General features: G+C 38.5%; 1 protein-coding gene across 1 annotated transcript in view; it reads left to right on the plus strand.

Moving 5' to 3' along the window:
- The window catches only part of LRRK2 (leucine rich repeat kinase 2), a 174,027-nt gene that overhangs the window by 55,146 nt on the left and 99,214 nt on the right, over positions 1-19,667 (plus strand). The window contains exons 14-19 of the mRNA XM_071218762.1: positions 1,952-2,064; positions 9,992-10,136; positions 10,268-10,407; positions 12,842-12,970; positions 13,045-13,215; positions 18,998-19,256. Coding sequence (XP_071074863.1) covers positions 1,952-2,064; positions 9,992-10,136; positions 10,268-10,407; positions 12,842-12,970; positions 13,045-13,215; positions 18,998-19,256 — 957 coding nt within the window. The remainder of the gene's footprint in view (positions 1-1,951; positions 2,065-9,991; positions 10,137-10,267; positions 10,408-12,841; positions 12,971-13,044; positions 13,216-18,997; positions 19,257-19,667) is intronic.

The following is a 19,667-nucleotide window of genomic DNA, read 5'->3' on the forward strand; positions in this document are numbered from 1 at the left end:
TTTTTCCTTCTTTCTTTCTTTTTTCTTTCTGTTTTACAGAGATGAAACTGAGGTATAAAGATGTATAGATGTTAAGTCATGGCTTATGTGTTGGAGCCAAATTTTTTTAAACCTATTCAGCTGGACTCCAGAGGCCTCATTTTTAAATATACATTTGTGCAATGAGCATATGTTGAACAAATTTTTAAAATCTATAGCACTGTACTTAGAACCCTTGGAGATATGGCATTGATTAAGTTGTAGACCCTGCCCTTAAAAACTTCTCAGTCCTGTGGAAAGGAAATCATACCTGTTCTCAAAAGTAGTAGAATCTCAAATGATATAACAATACCGGTAATGAAAGTCTCTGGAACATTTACTTGGTCTTAATGTAAGAAGATATTTGATAAGACAAGCGTATTAGCCAGCCAAAGGGGTGCTGATGCAAAATACCAGAAATTGGTTGGTTTTTATAAAGGGTGCTTGTTTGTGGTAGGAGCTTACAGATACTGAACCATGATGCCCACTTCCCTCACCAAAGTCTTTTGTCACGTATTGGAGCAAGATGGCTGCCAGCATCTGCCAGGGTTCAGGCTTCGTGGGTTCCTCTCTTCCCAGGTCTTGCTTCTCTCTGGGCTCAGGAGTCCTCTTTACCCAGGGCTTGCTTCTCTTCCTTCTGTGTGCTTATTTCCCGGGGTTCCAGCTTAAGGCTTCGGCATCAAACTCCAACATCAAAACTCCAACATCAAAAGCCCTCAACGCTGTCCTTTGCCATGCCTTTATCTGTGAGTCCCCACCAAGTCCCCTGGGGTGGGGACTCAGTGCCCTACTGATGTGGCCCAATCAAAGCCCTAATCGTAATTTAATCGCAGCCAAGTACAGAACAGTTTACAAACATAATCCAGTATCTGTTTTTGGAATTCATAACTATATCAAACTGCTAGTACAAGTGAGGTGAAGATTTTTCTAGTCAGCAGTTCTATTCTTGGTGGTCATAATGGGCAGACTCAGAAGTTACAGTAGCCTCATCACTCGAAACAAGACACCAGAGTTTAAGTGAGTCGCCCAAAGTCACAATGGTACAGTGAATGGCAGAGCTGTTTAAATGAACTTTGAAATGAAGACGGAAACTTACAGAAGGGTGGGAAACACCGTGGTATTCCCATCATGTGCCAAAATCCTGGCACATAGTTGGTACTCAAATGTTTGCTAAATAACTGAAAAGCTATACGAAAGCCAGTTTGTAGTTTGTGTTAATGTGAATTAGTGAAGTTAAATATTTCAAGTAATTTTTAATTATTATTTTAGTAGTCTTTGATTTGGGAAGCATTGCTGCTTTGTTACAGTTTTACTATTATATAATCACCTTTTTTTTTTTTGGCTTCCAGTTGTTTCAGTGGTTTTGGCATATTTCAGCTACAGCATAGCTTAATAAGGACTATATTTTCTTTCCAGGACTTAATCTTATTATACTGCCCTTTTAGAGGATTTTTAACAAAGTGACATGCTCTCTATCATCATAATAATGAAATTCAAAACTTCTTTTTTTCCACTATTATATCCAGCTCGCTTTTATTCCTACATTTCATATCTGCCTTTCTTATATTGTAGTCCAAATAACTTTGAGTTTTTTTCTCAAGCTGTCCACTCTTGCTTGAAAATCTTCCAGCTTCTTAAACCACAGCCTACCCATACAAAAAGAGATTGTTTGCTGTAGAAAATTCCTCTGCCATAGTAACTTCTTGCTACTTTAGAGTCAGTAAACATCTATGCATACAGTTTTATTTTATATTCAATGATGACCTATTTCTGTAAATTCCTTAGAGCTAGGGATTAACTATTTGCTGTGGAACCACATATTACAAAAAAGTATGATGTGTTAGTTAACTATGATCAGTTCAAACAAGTGACGATCTGTTTTGCTTAAATGTTTATGAGAAAAACTTTGTTTTTCATTTGTTTTTGCGTTTAGGCATGCCAGAAGAATCGAGGGAGGATACTGAGTTACTACATAAGCTAAACATGGTTAAAAAACAGTTGTTCAAGAATGATATTCACAAGCTGGTCCTAGCGGTTTTGAACAGGGTATGTTGAATATTGGTTTTCTACCTTTATGCTGTAACTAGAATATTCTTGAATTTGGGGAATTGGCAGGGCTTTTCAGTTTAAGTTTTCAGTCCTCTGTTTGCAATGTCAGTTATTTGTTATGTGGTTAGAGACTGCAGAATAACAATAGGGGTGTGTGTGGGGGGTGGCAGGGTGAGGACATGTGCCATGATAGCTAAGATACGTACCAACAGCTGTGGACTTAGACAAGCTTTTTCGGTTGCTAGTAATAAAAATCCCCTCCAGTTGGCTCAGTCAGAAAGAGTCCTGAAGAGCTAGACTTGCTGCTGCTTGGCCAGCCTCTCCTCGCCAGCTGCTTGTCCTTTCCCATGGTAAACGTTCAGCCCATGAACACAGAGAGGGCACAGCATAAAAGGCTTCTCTTATTCCCATACTCGATGTCACCACTTTCTTTGGTGTTAACCTGTGAGGTAGTTTGGTGTGCATTACCTCTTGCCGTTTTTTAGGCATTTATATATCTATGGACATTCATTAATTTATCCAGAAATCATAGTAGGTATGAAAAATGGTGATGATGGGGAATTGCTTTTATATTACGCAGTGCCAAAGGTTTGGTGGAAGTGTGGTGGTTTGGAAGTTTAACATAAATGAACTGGTTCTTTTTAGAAGATGTAAGAGTAAAGATGCAAAGAATGATGAGTGTTAATGTTTTTATGTGAGGAGGAGAGCATCCAAGGTGGTTCATGGGAGTAATTCCAGCTTAAAAAGTGTCATGAATTAATTAGACTAGCCTCCGGAGAGATCTATAAAAATTCTATTTAAGCTGGACTTTATAACTTAATTTTCTGTATATTTGAGTTATTTGTACTCAACCTTTCATATGATTCTTGGATATGGCAATATAATGGGTAAAATTTAATTCTAGAAATATTTATTGAAAACCAGGTGTATTAGTCAAACAGGTGCTGATGCAAAATATCAGAAAGTGGTTGTTTTTTATAACGAATATTTATTTGGGGTAAGAGCTTACAGATACCAGGCCATAAGCATAAGTTACTTCCCTCACCAAAGTCTATTTTCAAGTGTTGGAGCAAGATGGCTGCTGACATCTGTGAGGGTTCAGGCTTCCTGGGTTCCTCTCTTCCAGGGTTTTGCTTCTCTCTGGGCTCAGGTTTCCTCTCTTCCTGGGGCTTGTTTCTCTTTCCCCTGTGTGCTTACTTCCTGGGCTCCAGCTCAGGCTTCAGCATCAAACTCCAACATCAGAACTCCAACAACATAAACCCCCAACTCTGTCCTTTGCCATGCCTTTATCTGTGAGGACTCAATGTCCTAATGATGTGGCCCAATCAAAGTCCTAATCATAACCTAATCACGCCCAGGTACAGACCAGATTACAAACATAATCCAGTATCTGTTTTTGGAATTCATAACCATATCGAACTGCTATACCGGGTAAGTGACAGGAACTGTGCTAAGCACTAGGAAGACAAAAATGAATATGCTTTGTACTCTTCTGTCACAGGTCTCATGATCTGGCTAGAGAAATCACCACTATTCATAGACCAGTTGTTCTACATTAGCATTTATGAGCTAGGCTAGCTTTGTGAGCAGTATTCTGGGAACACGGCAAAGATAGCAGTTAATTTGATTCATCGTTTGTGTTAGGGAGACCCAAGAGGTATGAGGAGAACCTTACTGATAACTCTGGTTCCAGTTAGCTGACCTTTGCTAAAGTTACTGAGTTTTTGAGCATGATGTAGTGGAAGGAGTCAGAGAGACGCAGCTCTGCCAGTAAATACCGTGACGTTTAGAAAACCCCTCAGCTTCTGAGTTTTTCTTTCTTTTGCTCTATCCTAAGAGAAGTGGTTCTTAGCCTTTGTTCTGTGCCAGTACCTAAGTAGTGACAAACAGTGACTCACTAAACTGTGACCTCTCATCTGAGAGTGGGGAGTTAGAGTCATGGGGAAGCAGAAATGACACGTTCCATTTCAAAGTGCTCCCCAATGTTATTCCCCTAATCCTTCACGGTTGAGAAAAAATGGTCTAAAAGACGGGAGTAAAAAACGTCTTTACCTCTAAAATGTGTGGTTGTACATCTCATTCTGAAAGGTTTCAAAGCATCAAAGGTGTTGGGTCTAAATGCTTGAGACACAATGGAATAAATAACGAGTAATAGTTTAGCCTTAGAATCCCAAATAAGGTAGAACATGAGATTCAAGAATGGTTTATAAAGCACAGATGAAAAGTATTTGTTAAAGCAAATCACGGTTTGGATATATAAAATTCTGGTAAAATTCCGGCTGAAGTTAAAATCTTTCTGTCTGGAACGTTGGCCGTGCACTTATTTCCTGATCCATTTAGCTTTTGTCCACAGATGATAACTTTCAGTCACCATCCCAAAGAGACCTTTTTATCTATTATTATTTGTGGAGCACAAAGGAAAAAAATAGGACTCTCAGCATTTGTCTTCATCTGTACTTTGTATTCAGGAACATTCCTGCCTTCTTCAGCCAAGGAACCCAGTAAAGTAAAACCAATTTTCTGACAAAATGAGCACAAATCAAAGAGCTTGTGGGCTTCACAAAAGCACTGAAGCAAAATGTACGCAGTTTAAATATTGACGATATTTATTTAAATTGTGAGAAGTAGTAAAAGAAAGAGCTTGTTTGAAGAAGCAACAATAATAGTGACAACAACAACAAAAAACACACAAATAACAGGAGGAAAGTAAAAAAAAAAAGGAATAACAGTCTACAGACTACTATAAAGAAAACTGTGAAGCTCAACTGAGAGGCAGAAAAGAATAGTTGAATATATGAAAACACATACCTTCTTTTTTGATAAAATGACTCATTTCGTAAAATGGAAATTGATCTATAAATTTATGTGTCCGTAATTAAAAAAAAACCATTAGTATATTCTGGAACTAGGTAAGCTAATTCTAAAATTTGTATGAAAAATTAATTTGTTTCAAGAACTAGGAGAAGTTTGAAAAAGAAGGATAATTCATATAGGCCAACTCTTTACAGATAATCACATGGTATTATGCAATTTTAGTAATTTAAATGGTGTGACACCTGCACTGGAAGAGGTAGATAATACCACATAATACTAATTTGGGAAAGAGACTCAAATGAAAATGTGGAAATTGTATATGATACTCCCCAGCCACTGGAGGACAAATAGACTATTCAGTAACTTGTCTTGGAACAACTAACTGCACATGGGGAAAATAAAGGAAGCTGGCTCTTCACTTTACTTCTTATGCCCAAACAAATGACATGTGGTTGAGATTTAACGATGAAAAATGAAAATATACATAAACATATGAAAAGCTTCTCAACTGCAATCATAATTAAGGAAATGAAAATTAATAGAAGAATAACCTTATTGGAGGGAACTTTGGTCATACGTATCAAAATTAAAAATGCACATTTTTCTTAGCACCTTCACTAAGAATTTGTAATGTTATACTTGTACACAAAGACTTTTGCATGAGACTGTTAATTATGGCGTTATTTATAATAAAAATCGACAGCAAACGAAACATATATGTGGTAGCTATTAGTAACTTTTGCCAAATACTTCCAATTCTCCACCGCTGGTGATTCTAGGATGCTTCTTGCCCTTCTGTAATTAGGTTGGATCATGTGATTAGTTTTGGCCAAGAAGTTATATGTGAAGGTTATTGTATGATTCCTAGACAAAGGTTATTGTATGATTCCTAGACCAAAGATGTGCTTGTTGGTGAGGCACCTTCCACACGTTTCTTCTGGCACTACAGCCGGCTATGCTTGAGAGAGTGGCTGCTCCTTCAGCAGAGCCCCTCGTGACAGTGACAGCCAGGAGACCCCTGCTGACCTGCAGCACACATACAGCATGAGCAAGCCTTAAACGCTCATTGGTTTTAATTATTTTTTTAAGATTTATTTATTTATTTATTTATTTATTATGTATTTCCCTCCTCCCCCCACCCCCCTGTTGTCTGCTCTCTCTGTCTATTCAATGTGTGTTCTTTTGTGACCTCTTCTGTCCTTATCAGCAGCACAGGAATCTGTGTTTCTTTTTGTTGCGTCATCTTGCTGTGTCAGCTCTCTGTGTGTGCAGCGCCACTCCTGGGCAGGCTGCGCTTTTTTTGCGCTGGGCGGCTCTCCTTACGGGGCGCACTCCTTGCACATGGTGCTCCCCTCCGCGGGGGACACCCCTGTGTGGCACGGCACTCCTTGTGCGCATCAGCACTGCGCATGGGCCAGCTCCACACAGGTCAAGGAGACCCGGGGTTTGAACCGCGGACCTCCTATATGGTAGACGGGAGCCCAATTGATTGAGCCACAGCTGCTTCCCCTTTGGTTGTAGTTTTTCCATTCATCTTTTGTTGTCTGAGTTTCTTCAAAAAAAAAAAAGGTTCATTCCTTGAATATTTTAATATTTAGAATGTTTTTGTTGTCTTTTTATTTGAACTCTTGAAGAAACAGTATGCTTGTTTATAATCCGTCAGAAGAACGCTGTACAGCATTCAGGAAAAAGTGGGAGGAAGAGGCTGATAAATTATGGTAAAGAACAGTGAATTACTCTTTCCTCGGGGCAGCCCCTCGTGCCCATCACCCACTCTTGCAGCAGGTGTCCAACTCTGGCTAGCTGCTGGTGACAGAAAGGGGTTTAGACATCCTCTTCTCCAAGGACAGGGATGGGCACAGGTGATCACTGTTCAGAGCTTTCCATCAGTGGATTCAGATCACTGGGGGTACAGCTCTGAGGGTAACCATTGATTCCACCTGCCCCAGACAGCGGCAGTGGCAGCCGTTGTTTCTGCTCACTCTGGATGGGAGTGGTGGTGGCAGACACTAAAGATGCTGTACCTCCTCAGGGCAGGTGGGGACAGTTAACTGAAGGGCTGCATTTACTGAGCAGGCCAGAAAAGCTCAGCTCTTGGGAGCATTTGGAAAAGCTCTTGATGCCCTTCCTGATCCTCCCCCCTGGGTACTCTGGAGCTGGTCTGCATGCCCTTTATGGGACCTCGGCCCTACTTGGACTGGGAAAGACTGACTTGGGAAAGTTCTCTCCATTGTGCTCTCCTCCCAGAATTTGTCCTCCAGGCAAAAACAGCTTGAGACAACAAAAGAAATATAGAAAACTAGAGAGATAGCCAGTCTGAACAAAGGCCTGCCTGCTTCAAATACTTGGGAGAGGAAGGTCTGTCTCTTGGGAAACAGAGGGGTCAACCAGACTCCTGTAAACAGGGAAACTCCAAAACAACTAACAAGCAAACAAGACCGAGGCCCAGAAAGACAGGGGAAACCCTGCACACTGCGTTCACTTTGGGCAAACCTTCTTCGATAGTTTAAGAAAATCTCTGTCTTATGTTACAAAATCAGGAGACATCTCAGGGAATCAATCCAGAGTTAACATTTTAAGATACTAAAATCCTGCAACAAAAGAGAAGGAAAGAAAAACCCAGGAAATTATGGCCCATCCAAAGGAAGAGGATAAAAACCTAAAAATCACCAGTGAAGGAGATGAGAATGTGAACATACTGAACAAAGTGTTTTAAAAAAATGATCTTAAAAATGCTCAAGGAAATGGAGGAAAATATAGAGAAAGAGCTAAAGGATATGAGACAAACAATGAATGAACCATATGAGACTCTATAAGTAAAGAGACAGAAAACTAACAGAATTACTGGATTTGAAGACCACAATAACTGAAATGAAAAAATGCCCAGGAGAGTTTCAAGAGCAGGTGTGAACTGGCAGAGGAAAGGATCATTGAACTAGAAGAGAAGACAACTGAAATGAGTCAGGCTGAGGAGCAGAAAGAAAATAGAAATATTAAAAGTGAAACATAGCCTAGACAGCTGTGGAACACCATGTGGCACACCAGTGAATGCGTTATGGGAGACCCAGAAAGAGAAGAAAGAAAGGGGAAGAAGGAATACTTGAAGAAATAATGACAGAGAACTCCCCAAACTTAGCAGGAGATGTGAATTTGCACAACCAAGAAGCTCAGGGAACACAAAACAGGAAAACATTTCCTAATTCATTCACCGATGCCAACATCAGCCTCATACCAAAGTACGGATAAAGATACTATAAGAAAAAGAAAAAGATAGAGAAATATCTCTTATGAATATAGATGCAAAAATCCTCAGCAAAATGCTAGCAAACTGAATTCAACAGCGTATTAAAAGAATTCTACACCATGATTAAATGGGATTTATCCCTAGTATGCAAGGTTGGTTCAGCATAAGAAAATCAATTAATATAATACACATTTTCTGAATGAAGAAAAGAAAAGACACTTGATCATCTTAATTGATGCAGAAAAGGCAATTGACAAAATACAATACACTTTCTTGATAAAAATATTTATAACACTAGGAATAGAAAGAAACTTCCTCAACGTCATAAAGGGCATATATGAAAAGCCTACAGCTAACCTCTTACTTAGTGGTGAAAGACTGAAAGCTTTCCCTCTAAGTTCAGGAACAAGATAACGATGCCCACTGCCACCACTGTTGTTCAACATTGTCTTAGAAGTTCTTGCCAGGGGAAAGAAAAATAAATCAAAGGCATCCAAGTCGGAAAGGAAGAAGTAAGTTAAGCTTTCCCTATGTGCAGATGATGACCCTATATACAGAAAATCCTCAAAATTCCACAAGAAAACAATGAATAATTGGAAGAAGAAATGAAGAAAAGAATTCCATTTACAGCATCACTGAGAAGAATAAAATATCTAGGAATAAATCTAACTAAAGATGTACACAGAAAACGTCAACACACTTAAAGAAATCAAAGAAGACCTAAGTAAATGGAATAACATCCCATGTCCACGGTTGGAAGACTAAATATCATTAAGATGTCAATACCATCCAAAGCAATTTATAGTTTCAATGCAACCCTGTCAAAATTCTAACAAATTTCTTGGCAGAAATGGAAGTCAGTCATCAAATTTGTATGGAAGGGTAAGGGACCCCAAATAGCTAAAACCAGAAGAACAATGAAATTGGAGGACTCACATTTCCTGATCTTAATACTTATTACAGAGCCACAGTAATCACAGCACTATGGCACTGGCACCGAATAGACATATAGATGAATGAAATAGAATTGAGAGCCCAGAATTCAGCCCTCACATTTACGGCCAACTAATTTTTCAAAAGGGGACAAAGACCACTCAATTGGAAAGAACAGACTCATCAAAAAATGGTGCTGGAGAAAATGGGTCTCCAATTGTCAAAGGAAGAAGGAGGACCCCTCAACTCAAAATAGAGCAAATACCTAAATATAAGTGAGAACTATCAAAATTATAGAAGAAAGTAGGGAAGCATCTTCAGGATCTTTTTTTGGGTAATGATTTCTTAGAATTTATACCCAAAGCATAAGCAACAAAAGAAAAAATAGATAAATGGGATCTCATCAAAATTAAAAACTTTTGATCCTCAAGGACTTAATCATGAAAATAAAATGGCAACCTACACAATGAGAGAAAATATTTAGAAACCATATACTCAATGAAGTTTTAGTATCCAGAATATTTAAAGAAATCCTTCAACTTTAACAACAAAAAGACAAACAACCCAATTAATAAATGGGCAAAAGATTTTCTCTCCAAGAAGGATATACATAGACCAAAAAGCACATGAAAAGATGCTCAACATTAGTCATCAGGGAAATGTAAATTAAAACCATAATGAGATATCATTGTGAAAATATAATGTACTTAAAGTATTTATTACAGTGCCTGCCTTGCACAGAACAGGTATTTAATAAATATTAAAATATTGGCTCTTATCCTTCATAATAATTAAAAATAACACAGAAGGGAAAATTAAGAATATTAATTTGAATTTTGACTTTCCAGTTTATATTTTATCAGTTAATAATAACTAAGATAAGTATTAAGATCTTATTTTCAATAATAAATCTTAATTTCCTTTTAATTTTAGTTCATTGGAAATCCTGGGATTCAGAAATGTGGATTAAAAGTAATTTCTTCTATAGTACATTCTCCTGATGCATTAGAGATGTTATCACTGGAAGGTGCTGTTGATTCTGTACTTCACACACTGCAGATGTATCCAGATGACCAAGGTTGGTAGATTTTGAACTCAAAATTTATAAACTATTTAGGCCATTAGTTGTCTTGAAATTTATTTTCAGTCTGAGATTTGAAAGAATTATTTCCAATTGTTTTTGTTTTCTTTTTTCTCTTATTATTCTAGAAATTCAACGTCTTGGTTTAAGTCTTATAGGATGCTTGATTACAAAGAAGAATTTTTGCATAGGAACTGGGCATCTACTGGCAAAAATTCTGGTTTCCAGTTTGCAACGATTTAAGGATGTTGCTGATTTACAGATGAATGTATGTACATTATTTTGAAGGAAATTTGAGAACTTGTGCAGATTTCCCTTTCAGAGCAGTTTGTGCAATTCCAATTTTGCATTAATGGGATTGTTCTAGTTAATTGAAAACCATTTATCATTTTGTAGTATTTTAATTATAGAAGGTGAAGGGGATTGGATTGGCTCTCTAAAGATCCTGAGTTTCATTATTAAATTCCTAAAATCAGCATGCTTCCTTGCTTTTTGTCTTTTCCATAAAAGAGCAGAGAATGTGCTAAAGCAATTCCAGCTCACTGAGCTTTATTTGCTTATATTTTAGAGAAATAAAAGCTTTAATTATTCCTGAGTGTTTGTCATTCTCTGCGTGTTTTATCTTGGGTTGCTTACCCTTACTAATTTTACCTCTTTTTTTTTTTTTTTCTTGAAGTAAAACTATTTTTTTAAAACCATTTTTCATCTAGCAAAATTTAAGATGTGCTATACCATAGCTGTTTTTATAAGGATATTGGCTCAGAATCCATTCAGGGAAAATTGAGAAATAAATTCTCTCAGGTGTTTTTTGCTTTGTTTTAAGGTTGGCAAAGCAAATTGTTTCCTTGATTTTCTGCCTTGGTTGTGGTTTTCAGTAGTGGAGTTTGCATCTTTCATAAACCACACTTAGCAAATATTTTCATGAATGGCAACTTGGACCAGCAATAAAAATATCTTGCCCAATGCCTCTGCATATAGACAGTTGTTAGTAAATGAGATAATGTTTATCAAGATTTTTTTAAAGTTATAAAGTGCTGAACACACAACATTCTTTTAAAAGCCACGATAGGTTTTATAAACCTGCTTTTTTATAATATGCCTCAGCCTTGGCCTGTTAAAGCCAAAGCAGAACTGATTAAAGGTAATCCTAGGGAAAGGAAAGGACTTTTTATAGGTAGGCAGCTCTCAGTAGTTGCAGATTAATTAATTTAGGCATAAATTTTTGGGTGTCTATGGTAGAGGTTGTAACCAGTTTGCCAGTAGGCTGACTTTTATCTGCTGAGATAGTTCACTTGGCCCGATCAGTGTTTAATTTTTTGAAAATTGCATCATGTGCAGTCTGCACGTTTGCTTTACCTGCTTTGCTGTGAAATTCATCTGAGTCTGCAGGGACATCTGCTCTAGAGTTGGGTGGATCCCATGTCCCCAGACCTGCCTAAATTGTGAGTATTTTTTAAATGTTAGTATGTGTAGAAACTCAGCATCTTAAAAGCCCCAAAACAATAATTTTAATATTTAGATTATTCCATTAACATACTTTGAAAGAGACAATAAAAATGAAAAGGTTAAGAGAACTTCTGATAAGTTTTACCAAGCTAAGCTGAATAATAATATTAAAGTGAAAAGTCCAATCTTATCTTAAAATTTCACATGGATGTAGAGCCCAGATAACGCAGAAATGCGTAAAAAGCGGTTCTAAAAAGTAATGCTGTTGATTGATCAGTTCTCTATAAATTGCTGTGAGCATGTAAACCTCAGAGTTCCTTCAGAACTTCTCCCAAATACCATGAAAAGAATGAAAGCTAGGCTGTCACACTTGTCTCTTTGAGGTTAAAATTTCAGAAGAAAGCAGGAAAATTTTGGGGAAATGCAGGCTTATCTAGAGAACCTAACCCACAATCTTAAAATAGAAAATTCACTCTGATGGCCTGTTTGGAGCCGTCGCTCTGCTGCCTCTGCTGCTGAAGTCCTGGTTATAACCAGCATTCATCCTGTGGGTATGGTTGCAGACAGGGACTTTTAAAAGGTAAATTTCAGAAGGTTATTTTTTCCCCTGCTTTTGCTTGAGGATGGTTTGTTAAGTAGTCTTTTTTTTTTTTTTTTTTTTTTTTAAAGATTTATTTATTTTATTTAATTCCCCCCCTCCCCCGGTTGTCTGTTCTTGGTGTCTATTTGCTGCGTCTTGTTTCTTTGTCCGCTTCTGTTGTCGTCAGCGGCTCGGGAAGTGTGGGCGGTGCCATTCCTGGGCAGGCTGCTCTTTCTTTTCACGCTGGGCGGCTCTCCTCACGGGCGCACTCCTTGCGCGTGGGGCTCCCCCACGCGGGGGACACCCTTGCGTGGCACGGCACTCCTTGCGCGCATTAGCCTGGGCCAGCTGCACAAGGGTCAAGGAAGCCCGGGGTTTGAACCGCGGACCTCCCATGTGGTAGACGGACGCCCTAACCACTGGGCCAAAGTCCGTTTCCCTGTTAAGTAGTCTTGTACTCTCTGTGTGTCTGCTATATTTCTTACTAATGAAAAAGCAAAGACTATTTATATGGATGGTTTGAAGGTTTACAGTTTTAAAGAACAAACCCAGTAAATGTCCTTAGTTAAGTGATCATCTCAGGTGTTAAGTGTCATATACGCACTCTCTGTTTTATATTTATTCATTCATTTTTTCCTCACAATTGCGTACATCATTTTTTGGGTCATATTTTCAGGGATTTCAGACAATCTCGGCGATGCTTGAATTGTCAGTTCCTTTTTCCAAGCTGTTATTGCATCACTCATTTGATTCAGTAATATTCTACCAGATGTCTTCCAGTATCATGGAGCAAAAAGATCAACAGGTACATTGTTTTTCACCTGTTTGCTAAATGTTATAATATTTCACTCTAATCTTCATTTCCATTCTTTTTCAAAGTTTCTAAACCTTTGTTGCAAGTGCTTTGCAAGATTAGTTATGGACGATGAATTAAAAAGTGTGATGCTAGAGCGAGCCTGTGATCAGAATAACAGCGTCATGGTTGAGTGCTTACTTCTGTTGGGAGCTGATGTTAATCAAACGAAGGAGTCCACTTCTTTAATTTGTCAGGTAAATATTCAAGGCATCGCTTTCGTCTTCTCTTTATCATTTAACCCTAAAAATTCTATAGCTCTTACCTCATATTATTCTTCATTGCAGAATTTACCATTTTATTGCACAACATGATCTGTGGTAGGACTTTTAACAGTTTCTATGGTAATAGGGTCCGTTAGGTTGTGACCAGTTTAGTCCTCCATTCTTACCTGTCTACTTACCTTGTTAGGTTGATAGCTTTTTAAACATGTCCCCTACTCTCATCCCCGTACAACTACTTCTCCAGCCACACCACACACGACACATTTTTTTTATTAGAGAAGTTATAGTTTTACAGAAAGATCATGCAGAAAATGCCATGGTTTTGTTTTGCTTTGATAATTTTTCCCTATCTTCTCTCTCTTCAGCGCATCTGCCCAGAAGTTTTCTTTTCAGGGCCCTGCATGTCCTGTGTAAGCTGTGCACCGCACAGATCTAGGGCAGCTTTCACATACACCCCTTTACTGGCTCTGGGTCCTCCTGGGGTCGTATGACTCTCTCTGGTCCTGCTTTCCTTCTCTCCATTCCCCCTGCACAGCCAAGCACCTGTCTGTCTGATTGAAGTCCTACACTGCCTTCACAACTGAATCTTAATTCTCTTTCCTCCATCAAACCCTTTCCAAGCTCCCAAACTCCCCGACAAAACTAAGATTTACTTCTGTAAGTGCACAATAATTTATGTGCATCTATTTGACATTTTGTGAGTTGTATGAAAATAGAAATGAACCATGTTCATCTTTGTACCATTCAAAGTATCTAACGTTATTTTACATTCAGGATGTATGTAATAAAGATTTGCTAAACTGCATTACTTGTATTTCAGGCTTTTCATTGTGGTCTATATTTTAGAGCATATATATAATAGCATTCAGATAGTATCATATGTATTTCTTAATGATTAAATATTTTTTAACCAAGCAATTATGAAGTAATTTAATATACTTTATTAAAAAATAAGCAGAGTTCTATTTCCCTGTAATTTACCTTTTAAGCCTTAATTCATTTAAGTTCTCATTTGCCTGAAGATTGATTCAAATCAGTTTTTTAACTGCATAATTATTAGTACAAAATAGCAATTAGTATAAAAAGAGATTGAACTTGTAACTTATCATCATGCACCATTCTGTTACACCTGAAAACAAAATTAATCAAATTATTTAAATCGTTGTCAACCTTCTTTTAAAGAAGTCACTTAAGAAAAAAATTACATCTCTGTTGTTAAAGGCAATTAAATAATTCCCCCCAATAACTTAATGTTTTTATTGTACATCTTTTATTGTGTGCAGATAATTGCATTAATGTTCCTTAGTGATGCCAAAGAACTAAAAAGAACATGTCCCCCCAAATTTCTCATTAGGGACCATGTATCTAAAAGCACCTGAATGTAATCGCATTACATTTCCCAAGAACGGGCTCTCTACCTTTCTCTCAATTCATTCCAATCTTTCTATACAAAACCCTGTTTATATATTCTTCTCTCAAAACAAAAGCGTGTCTTTATATCCATGGGTATATATATAAAACATTAAAAAATCTATCCTGGTTCTTGGCTATTATTTGTATCTAGCAAACAGTTGATATTGCTTAACTGTGTGTGGATGGCTTGATTGAATGTACCTTATTTTGTACCATAGCAACATAAAATAAGACCATTCACATTGCATAATTAAGAGCTCTTCAGAGTAAGGATGGAATTAATTGCATTAGGCCTTCTGAAGGGAGTTTAGTGATGCCCTGTATGTGATTGGGAGAGAAGAACGTGGAAGTTTAGTGCTGGGCATGGAAATGCAGGATAGAGACGTGAAGGTAGGATTCCTGCAGTCACGATGGCAAGAGGAAGTGTGATGAAGTCTGGCTGAAAGGCACGGCAAGCACCCAGATTCTCACTACCACCTAGGGGTGGCTTGGACGTTTTAATCCTCGTAGCCTAAGAAGCAGATCCTAGTATTACCTCCACTCTGAAGGTGAGGAATTGAGGCACAGAGAAGTTACATACCTTCCTGGTAAACGGCGGAAGAGCTACTTCCTGCTGCCCATCTCTTGGTTACACAGCAGATTCCTAGTGGTGATGGCAGGGGAGGCGGGGAGTGAGGTGGGATCGTTTGTTTGCTCCCTAATGCTAGGTTGAAAAATTTTCTTTTACTTGCAGACTGCATTAACATAAATTATAAGATGGAAGGAAAAAATGCAGAGGACCCTAAATAATACTTTTGAAAATGTTTGGTTGTATTTGAAATTTTCTTCATTACTGTGTAAATACAAAACTATATTTCTGAGTGGTATTGTTTCTTACTGTTAAGGTTGAAATTACTTTTGGAAAAATCTGTGAATATTCTGAAAGTAAGCACTATGTAAATGAGAGTTAAATTGTTTTTTATCTTTTTATTGAGATTCTCAGTATGTTTTTTCTTTTCTTTTTTAGAGGTTTATTTATTTATTTCTCTTCCCTCCACCCCCCCCACCCCCACCCCGGTTGTCTACTTGCTACATCTTCTTCTCTGTCTGCTTCTGTTGTTGTCAGCTGCACGGGAATCTGTGTTTCTTTTTGTTGCGTCATCTTGCTGTGTCAGCTCTCCGTGTGTGTGGCACCATTCCTGGGCAGGCTGCACTTTCTTTCGCGCTGGGCGGCTCTCCTTTCGGGCACACTCCTTGCACATGGGGCTCCCCTACGCGGGGGACACCCCTTTGTGGCACGGCACTCCTTGTGCACATCAGCACTGCGCATGGGCCAGCTCCACACGGGTCAAGGAGGCCCGGGGTTTGAACTGTGGACCTCCCATGTGGTAGATGGACGCCCTAACCACTGGGCCAAGTCCGCCGCCAGTATGTTTTTTCTGAAACTCTCTCTTCATGGCACCATAAACCTGAAGTCAGCTTGGATAGTTTGAATTCCTAAAGGAAAACTTATTCTACAAAAGTACACTCAGGATTTAATGTGCAAAGTGCAGGGCTAGATAAAAGTAGAGAATGTAAAAGGGATTTCTTGTTTGAAAATGGTTTCTTTCTTAGTGTGTGTGTGTGTGTGTGTGTGTGTACGGGGCAGATAAATATAAATAACCTCAGTAAAAGGTAGGCAGTAAGTGCCATAACTTAGAGAGATGAAGGTTTGTTGGGTTCAGGAAAAACCCTTTGTGATTGGGTTTTTGGTCCCTCATTCCCTCCCTCCTTCCCTAAGTTGATTTGATCAAGTAAACTTAAAACCTTTTAATTTTATACAGTCAAGGGTATCACTCCCAGAGGAGCAGACCAGTTTACAAACATAATCCTTCTCTTTTTTGGGATTCACAAATATAATCTCAAACTGCCACATAAAAATTGGATTGTGATATCATCCGTGAGTTTGTGTTCTGGGGTGGGCAGCAGGGAACCCGTGTGGTGTAGTGTGCTAGGTGCTGTGTTCAACAAACAGACGGGGACCTGGAAGAGGAGGGTGTGTGCACCTGAGAGGCTCGTGGGACAGACTCACCTGGAGGTTCCTGCAAGAATGAATGTCTTTTTAAAAAATATATTTTTAATTTATTTTTAAAAGATACATAAATTATATGAAATGTTACACTAAAAAAATATAAGGGATTCCCATAAGCCCCACTCTGCACACCTCCCACTTTTCCCACATTAACAACTTCTTTTCATTAGTGTGGTACATTCATTACAATTGATGAACACATTTGGAGCACTGCCACTGAGCATGGATTGTAGTTTACATTGTAGTTTACACTCTCTCCTGCTCCATTCAGTGGGTTATGGCAGGATATGTAATGTCCTGTATCTGTCCCTGCAATATCATTCCGGACAACTCCAAAGTCCCTTAAGTGCCCCCATAATACACCGTTTTCCCTCTCCCTGCCTTCACCTCCAGCTGCCACTGTCTCCACATCAGTGATATGGTTTCTTCCTTTGTTAGAATCATCATAAGTCTATAGTAGAATACTGGTAAGTCCACTCTGGTCCATATTTTTATTCCTTAATCCTGAGGATTCTGGGGTGGTGATGCCCACTCCACCTCTGATTGAGAGGGCTTCTATCCCACATGGCTGATGGATGGGACTCTCCTGTTTGCAGTTGTAGACTTTCTTCATTCCTTGGTGTGGTGGTTGTCCATCCTCACCTTCTTGTTAGTTGTCCTGGGTGAGTTCAATGAACTGGAGAGTAGATATTGCAACTCTGCTGACGCTCAGGGCCCAGCTGGCACATGGGCAGCCCAGAGATTCCTGTCTCTTGGACATACACCTACCACTTCCAGGACCGACTATAGGTTCAATAAAAGGGACAGAAGAGGCGTGTGTAGAGAAGTCACATCTGAGCCCAGCTGTGTCACACTTGGGAGCACAAACTCCAAAATAGGGCCCCCTGGCAAGGCACTGAACTCTGGAGCTGTCCACCATGACCACAGTACCTAGGTGTCTCTGTAATGCTCAAGAAACGTTTTTTTTTGCTGGGTGAAGAGTGAAGGAAGGCACTTGGGGCAATAGAAAGAGAGTGAATGAAGGCAATAAGATTTGAAAAATTGCATGAGTGTTTGGGGAGTGTCCTGGAACAGTATGGTTTTAGATTTTTAAGTAAGACAATGAACTGATCATACCTGTAGTCGAAAGGTACTTTAGTGGCTCTGGAGAGAATGGGTTGATGGTGGGTGGTCCTCGAGACCGGTGGGTCATTAAGTTGGTGACATCAGCTGCAGAACTGTCCCCTCAAATCCCTTGGACTCATGTTAATTCTGGAGATTTCAGGAATTTCCCACAATCTTCTCCTCTGACCTTTGGGTACCAGACCTTAAATAGGGTCTTCTTTCTTTCTCCTTTTTTAATTCTTAATTTTGGGTAATGAAAGGCCCACAGGCTTTGGAGCAAAATAGATTTGGCTTTCAATCGCTGTTGCTTACTAGCTCTAAAAATTTAGATAAATCACATTTTTGCTCCAAAGATTTCTCTGTCTATGAAACAGAGGTGGTAATTTCTATGGCATAGGGTTTTTATAAGGATTAGAAATCATGTGTATATAGAATTTAGCACAGTCCCTGTGCTAAAAATTTATTTTATCTACTATTTTGGTCATTTATTTAAAAAGACATCACTATTCTCTCTCTCAAAATGCTGTTCCTGTGTGCTATGCTATGACTTGCTTTGTCTTTTTTACTCACTGCTAAAGTCACTTTAGTTTTAGTAGCACCTAAAATGCTAACCTAACTGAGCACATGCTCTAAAAATAAATAAAGTTCAAAGGAAGGAAAATGGAAGACTGACAGATAAGTTATGTCTTTTTTTGAAATACAGATTTTTGACCCAGGGAGCTCAAGAAAACCAGAGATGAGTAATGATTGTCACCATTAAAAAATGTGGCATTGGAGAATTTTATGATATTTATATTCACATGTATTCAGGGTTAAAAATGAAGATTTTTAATTTACTGTGTGAGGTACTAGATATTTTCCCAGTTGTCTTCCGATGTACAACAGAAGCCGAGAGAGCGAGCACAAATTCAGGAGGAGCCTGAATTTGATGTCAGGTCTTCTGAGTCCAAATCCATAAGCTTTTCCTCTTCCAAATGTTGTCTCTTTCCTGATAATTGACTCTCATTTGGCAGATTATTATGTAGGCCATTCTGGTTTTTGTGGGGCTAATCTTCATGGATGTTTTGTCTTACTTTGTTTCTACCTGACTTTAAGAGTGTAGAGAAATTCACTCCAAGTTCAATTAATCAGTCTCCCCAAAAGGAAGAAATGATATTCTTAATTGACTCACTTTTTTTTCTCTACCAGGTATGCGAGAAAGAGAGCAGTCCCAAATTGGTGGAACTGTTACTGAATAGTGGCGCCCGTGAACAAGACGTCCGGAAAGCGCTGGCTGTCAGCGTTGGGAAGGGTGACAGCCAAGTCATCAGCTTGCTTTTGAGAAGGCTTGCCCTGGACCTGGCCAATAACAGCATTTGCCTTGGAGGATTTTGTATAGGAAAAATCGAACCTTCCTGGCTTGGTCCCTTATTTCCGGATAAGCCATCTAATTTAAGAAAACAAACAAGTAAGCATTCACAGGAAGATTTTGTACAGGCCTATTCTTTTTAGTAGTATTTTTAAGTCACTCATCTTGTTAGTTAGTTTTCATTTTGGTTTGATGAAACAAGCCAAAAATATTGAAAGGTTTGAATTGCTTTTTTATTTTGGTCATGACCTGAAAGGGATAAATAAATAAGTTATCTATGTGAGAACAAATACATATTTTATAAAAATAGAGCAACACAGTGGAAGTTTCTGAGGATTACTTTTAATTCTCTTTTATTTCTTATAAAAATGCATGCTCATTTTAAAACAGGAAGATACAGAAAAAAAATATAAGGAAGAAAATCAAAATTAGGAAGGAAGGAGAAAAATACAATAGATATTTCATTGTATTTTTTCTGGACTTTTTTCTAAGTATTTATATGCTTACATA

The sequence above is a fragment of the Dasypus novemcinctus genome, chromosome 12, assembly GCF_030445035.2.
Source record: "Dasypus novemcinctus isolate mDasNov1 chromosome 12, mDasNov1.1.hap2, whole genome shotgun sequence".
In the NCBI taxonomy this organism is placed as follows: domain Eukaryota; kingdom Metazoa; phylum Chordata; class Mammalia; order Cingulata; family Dasypodidae; genus Dasypus; species Dasypus novemcinctus.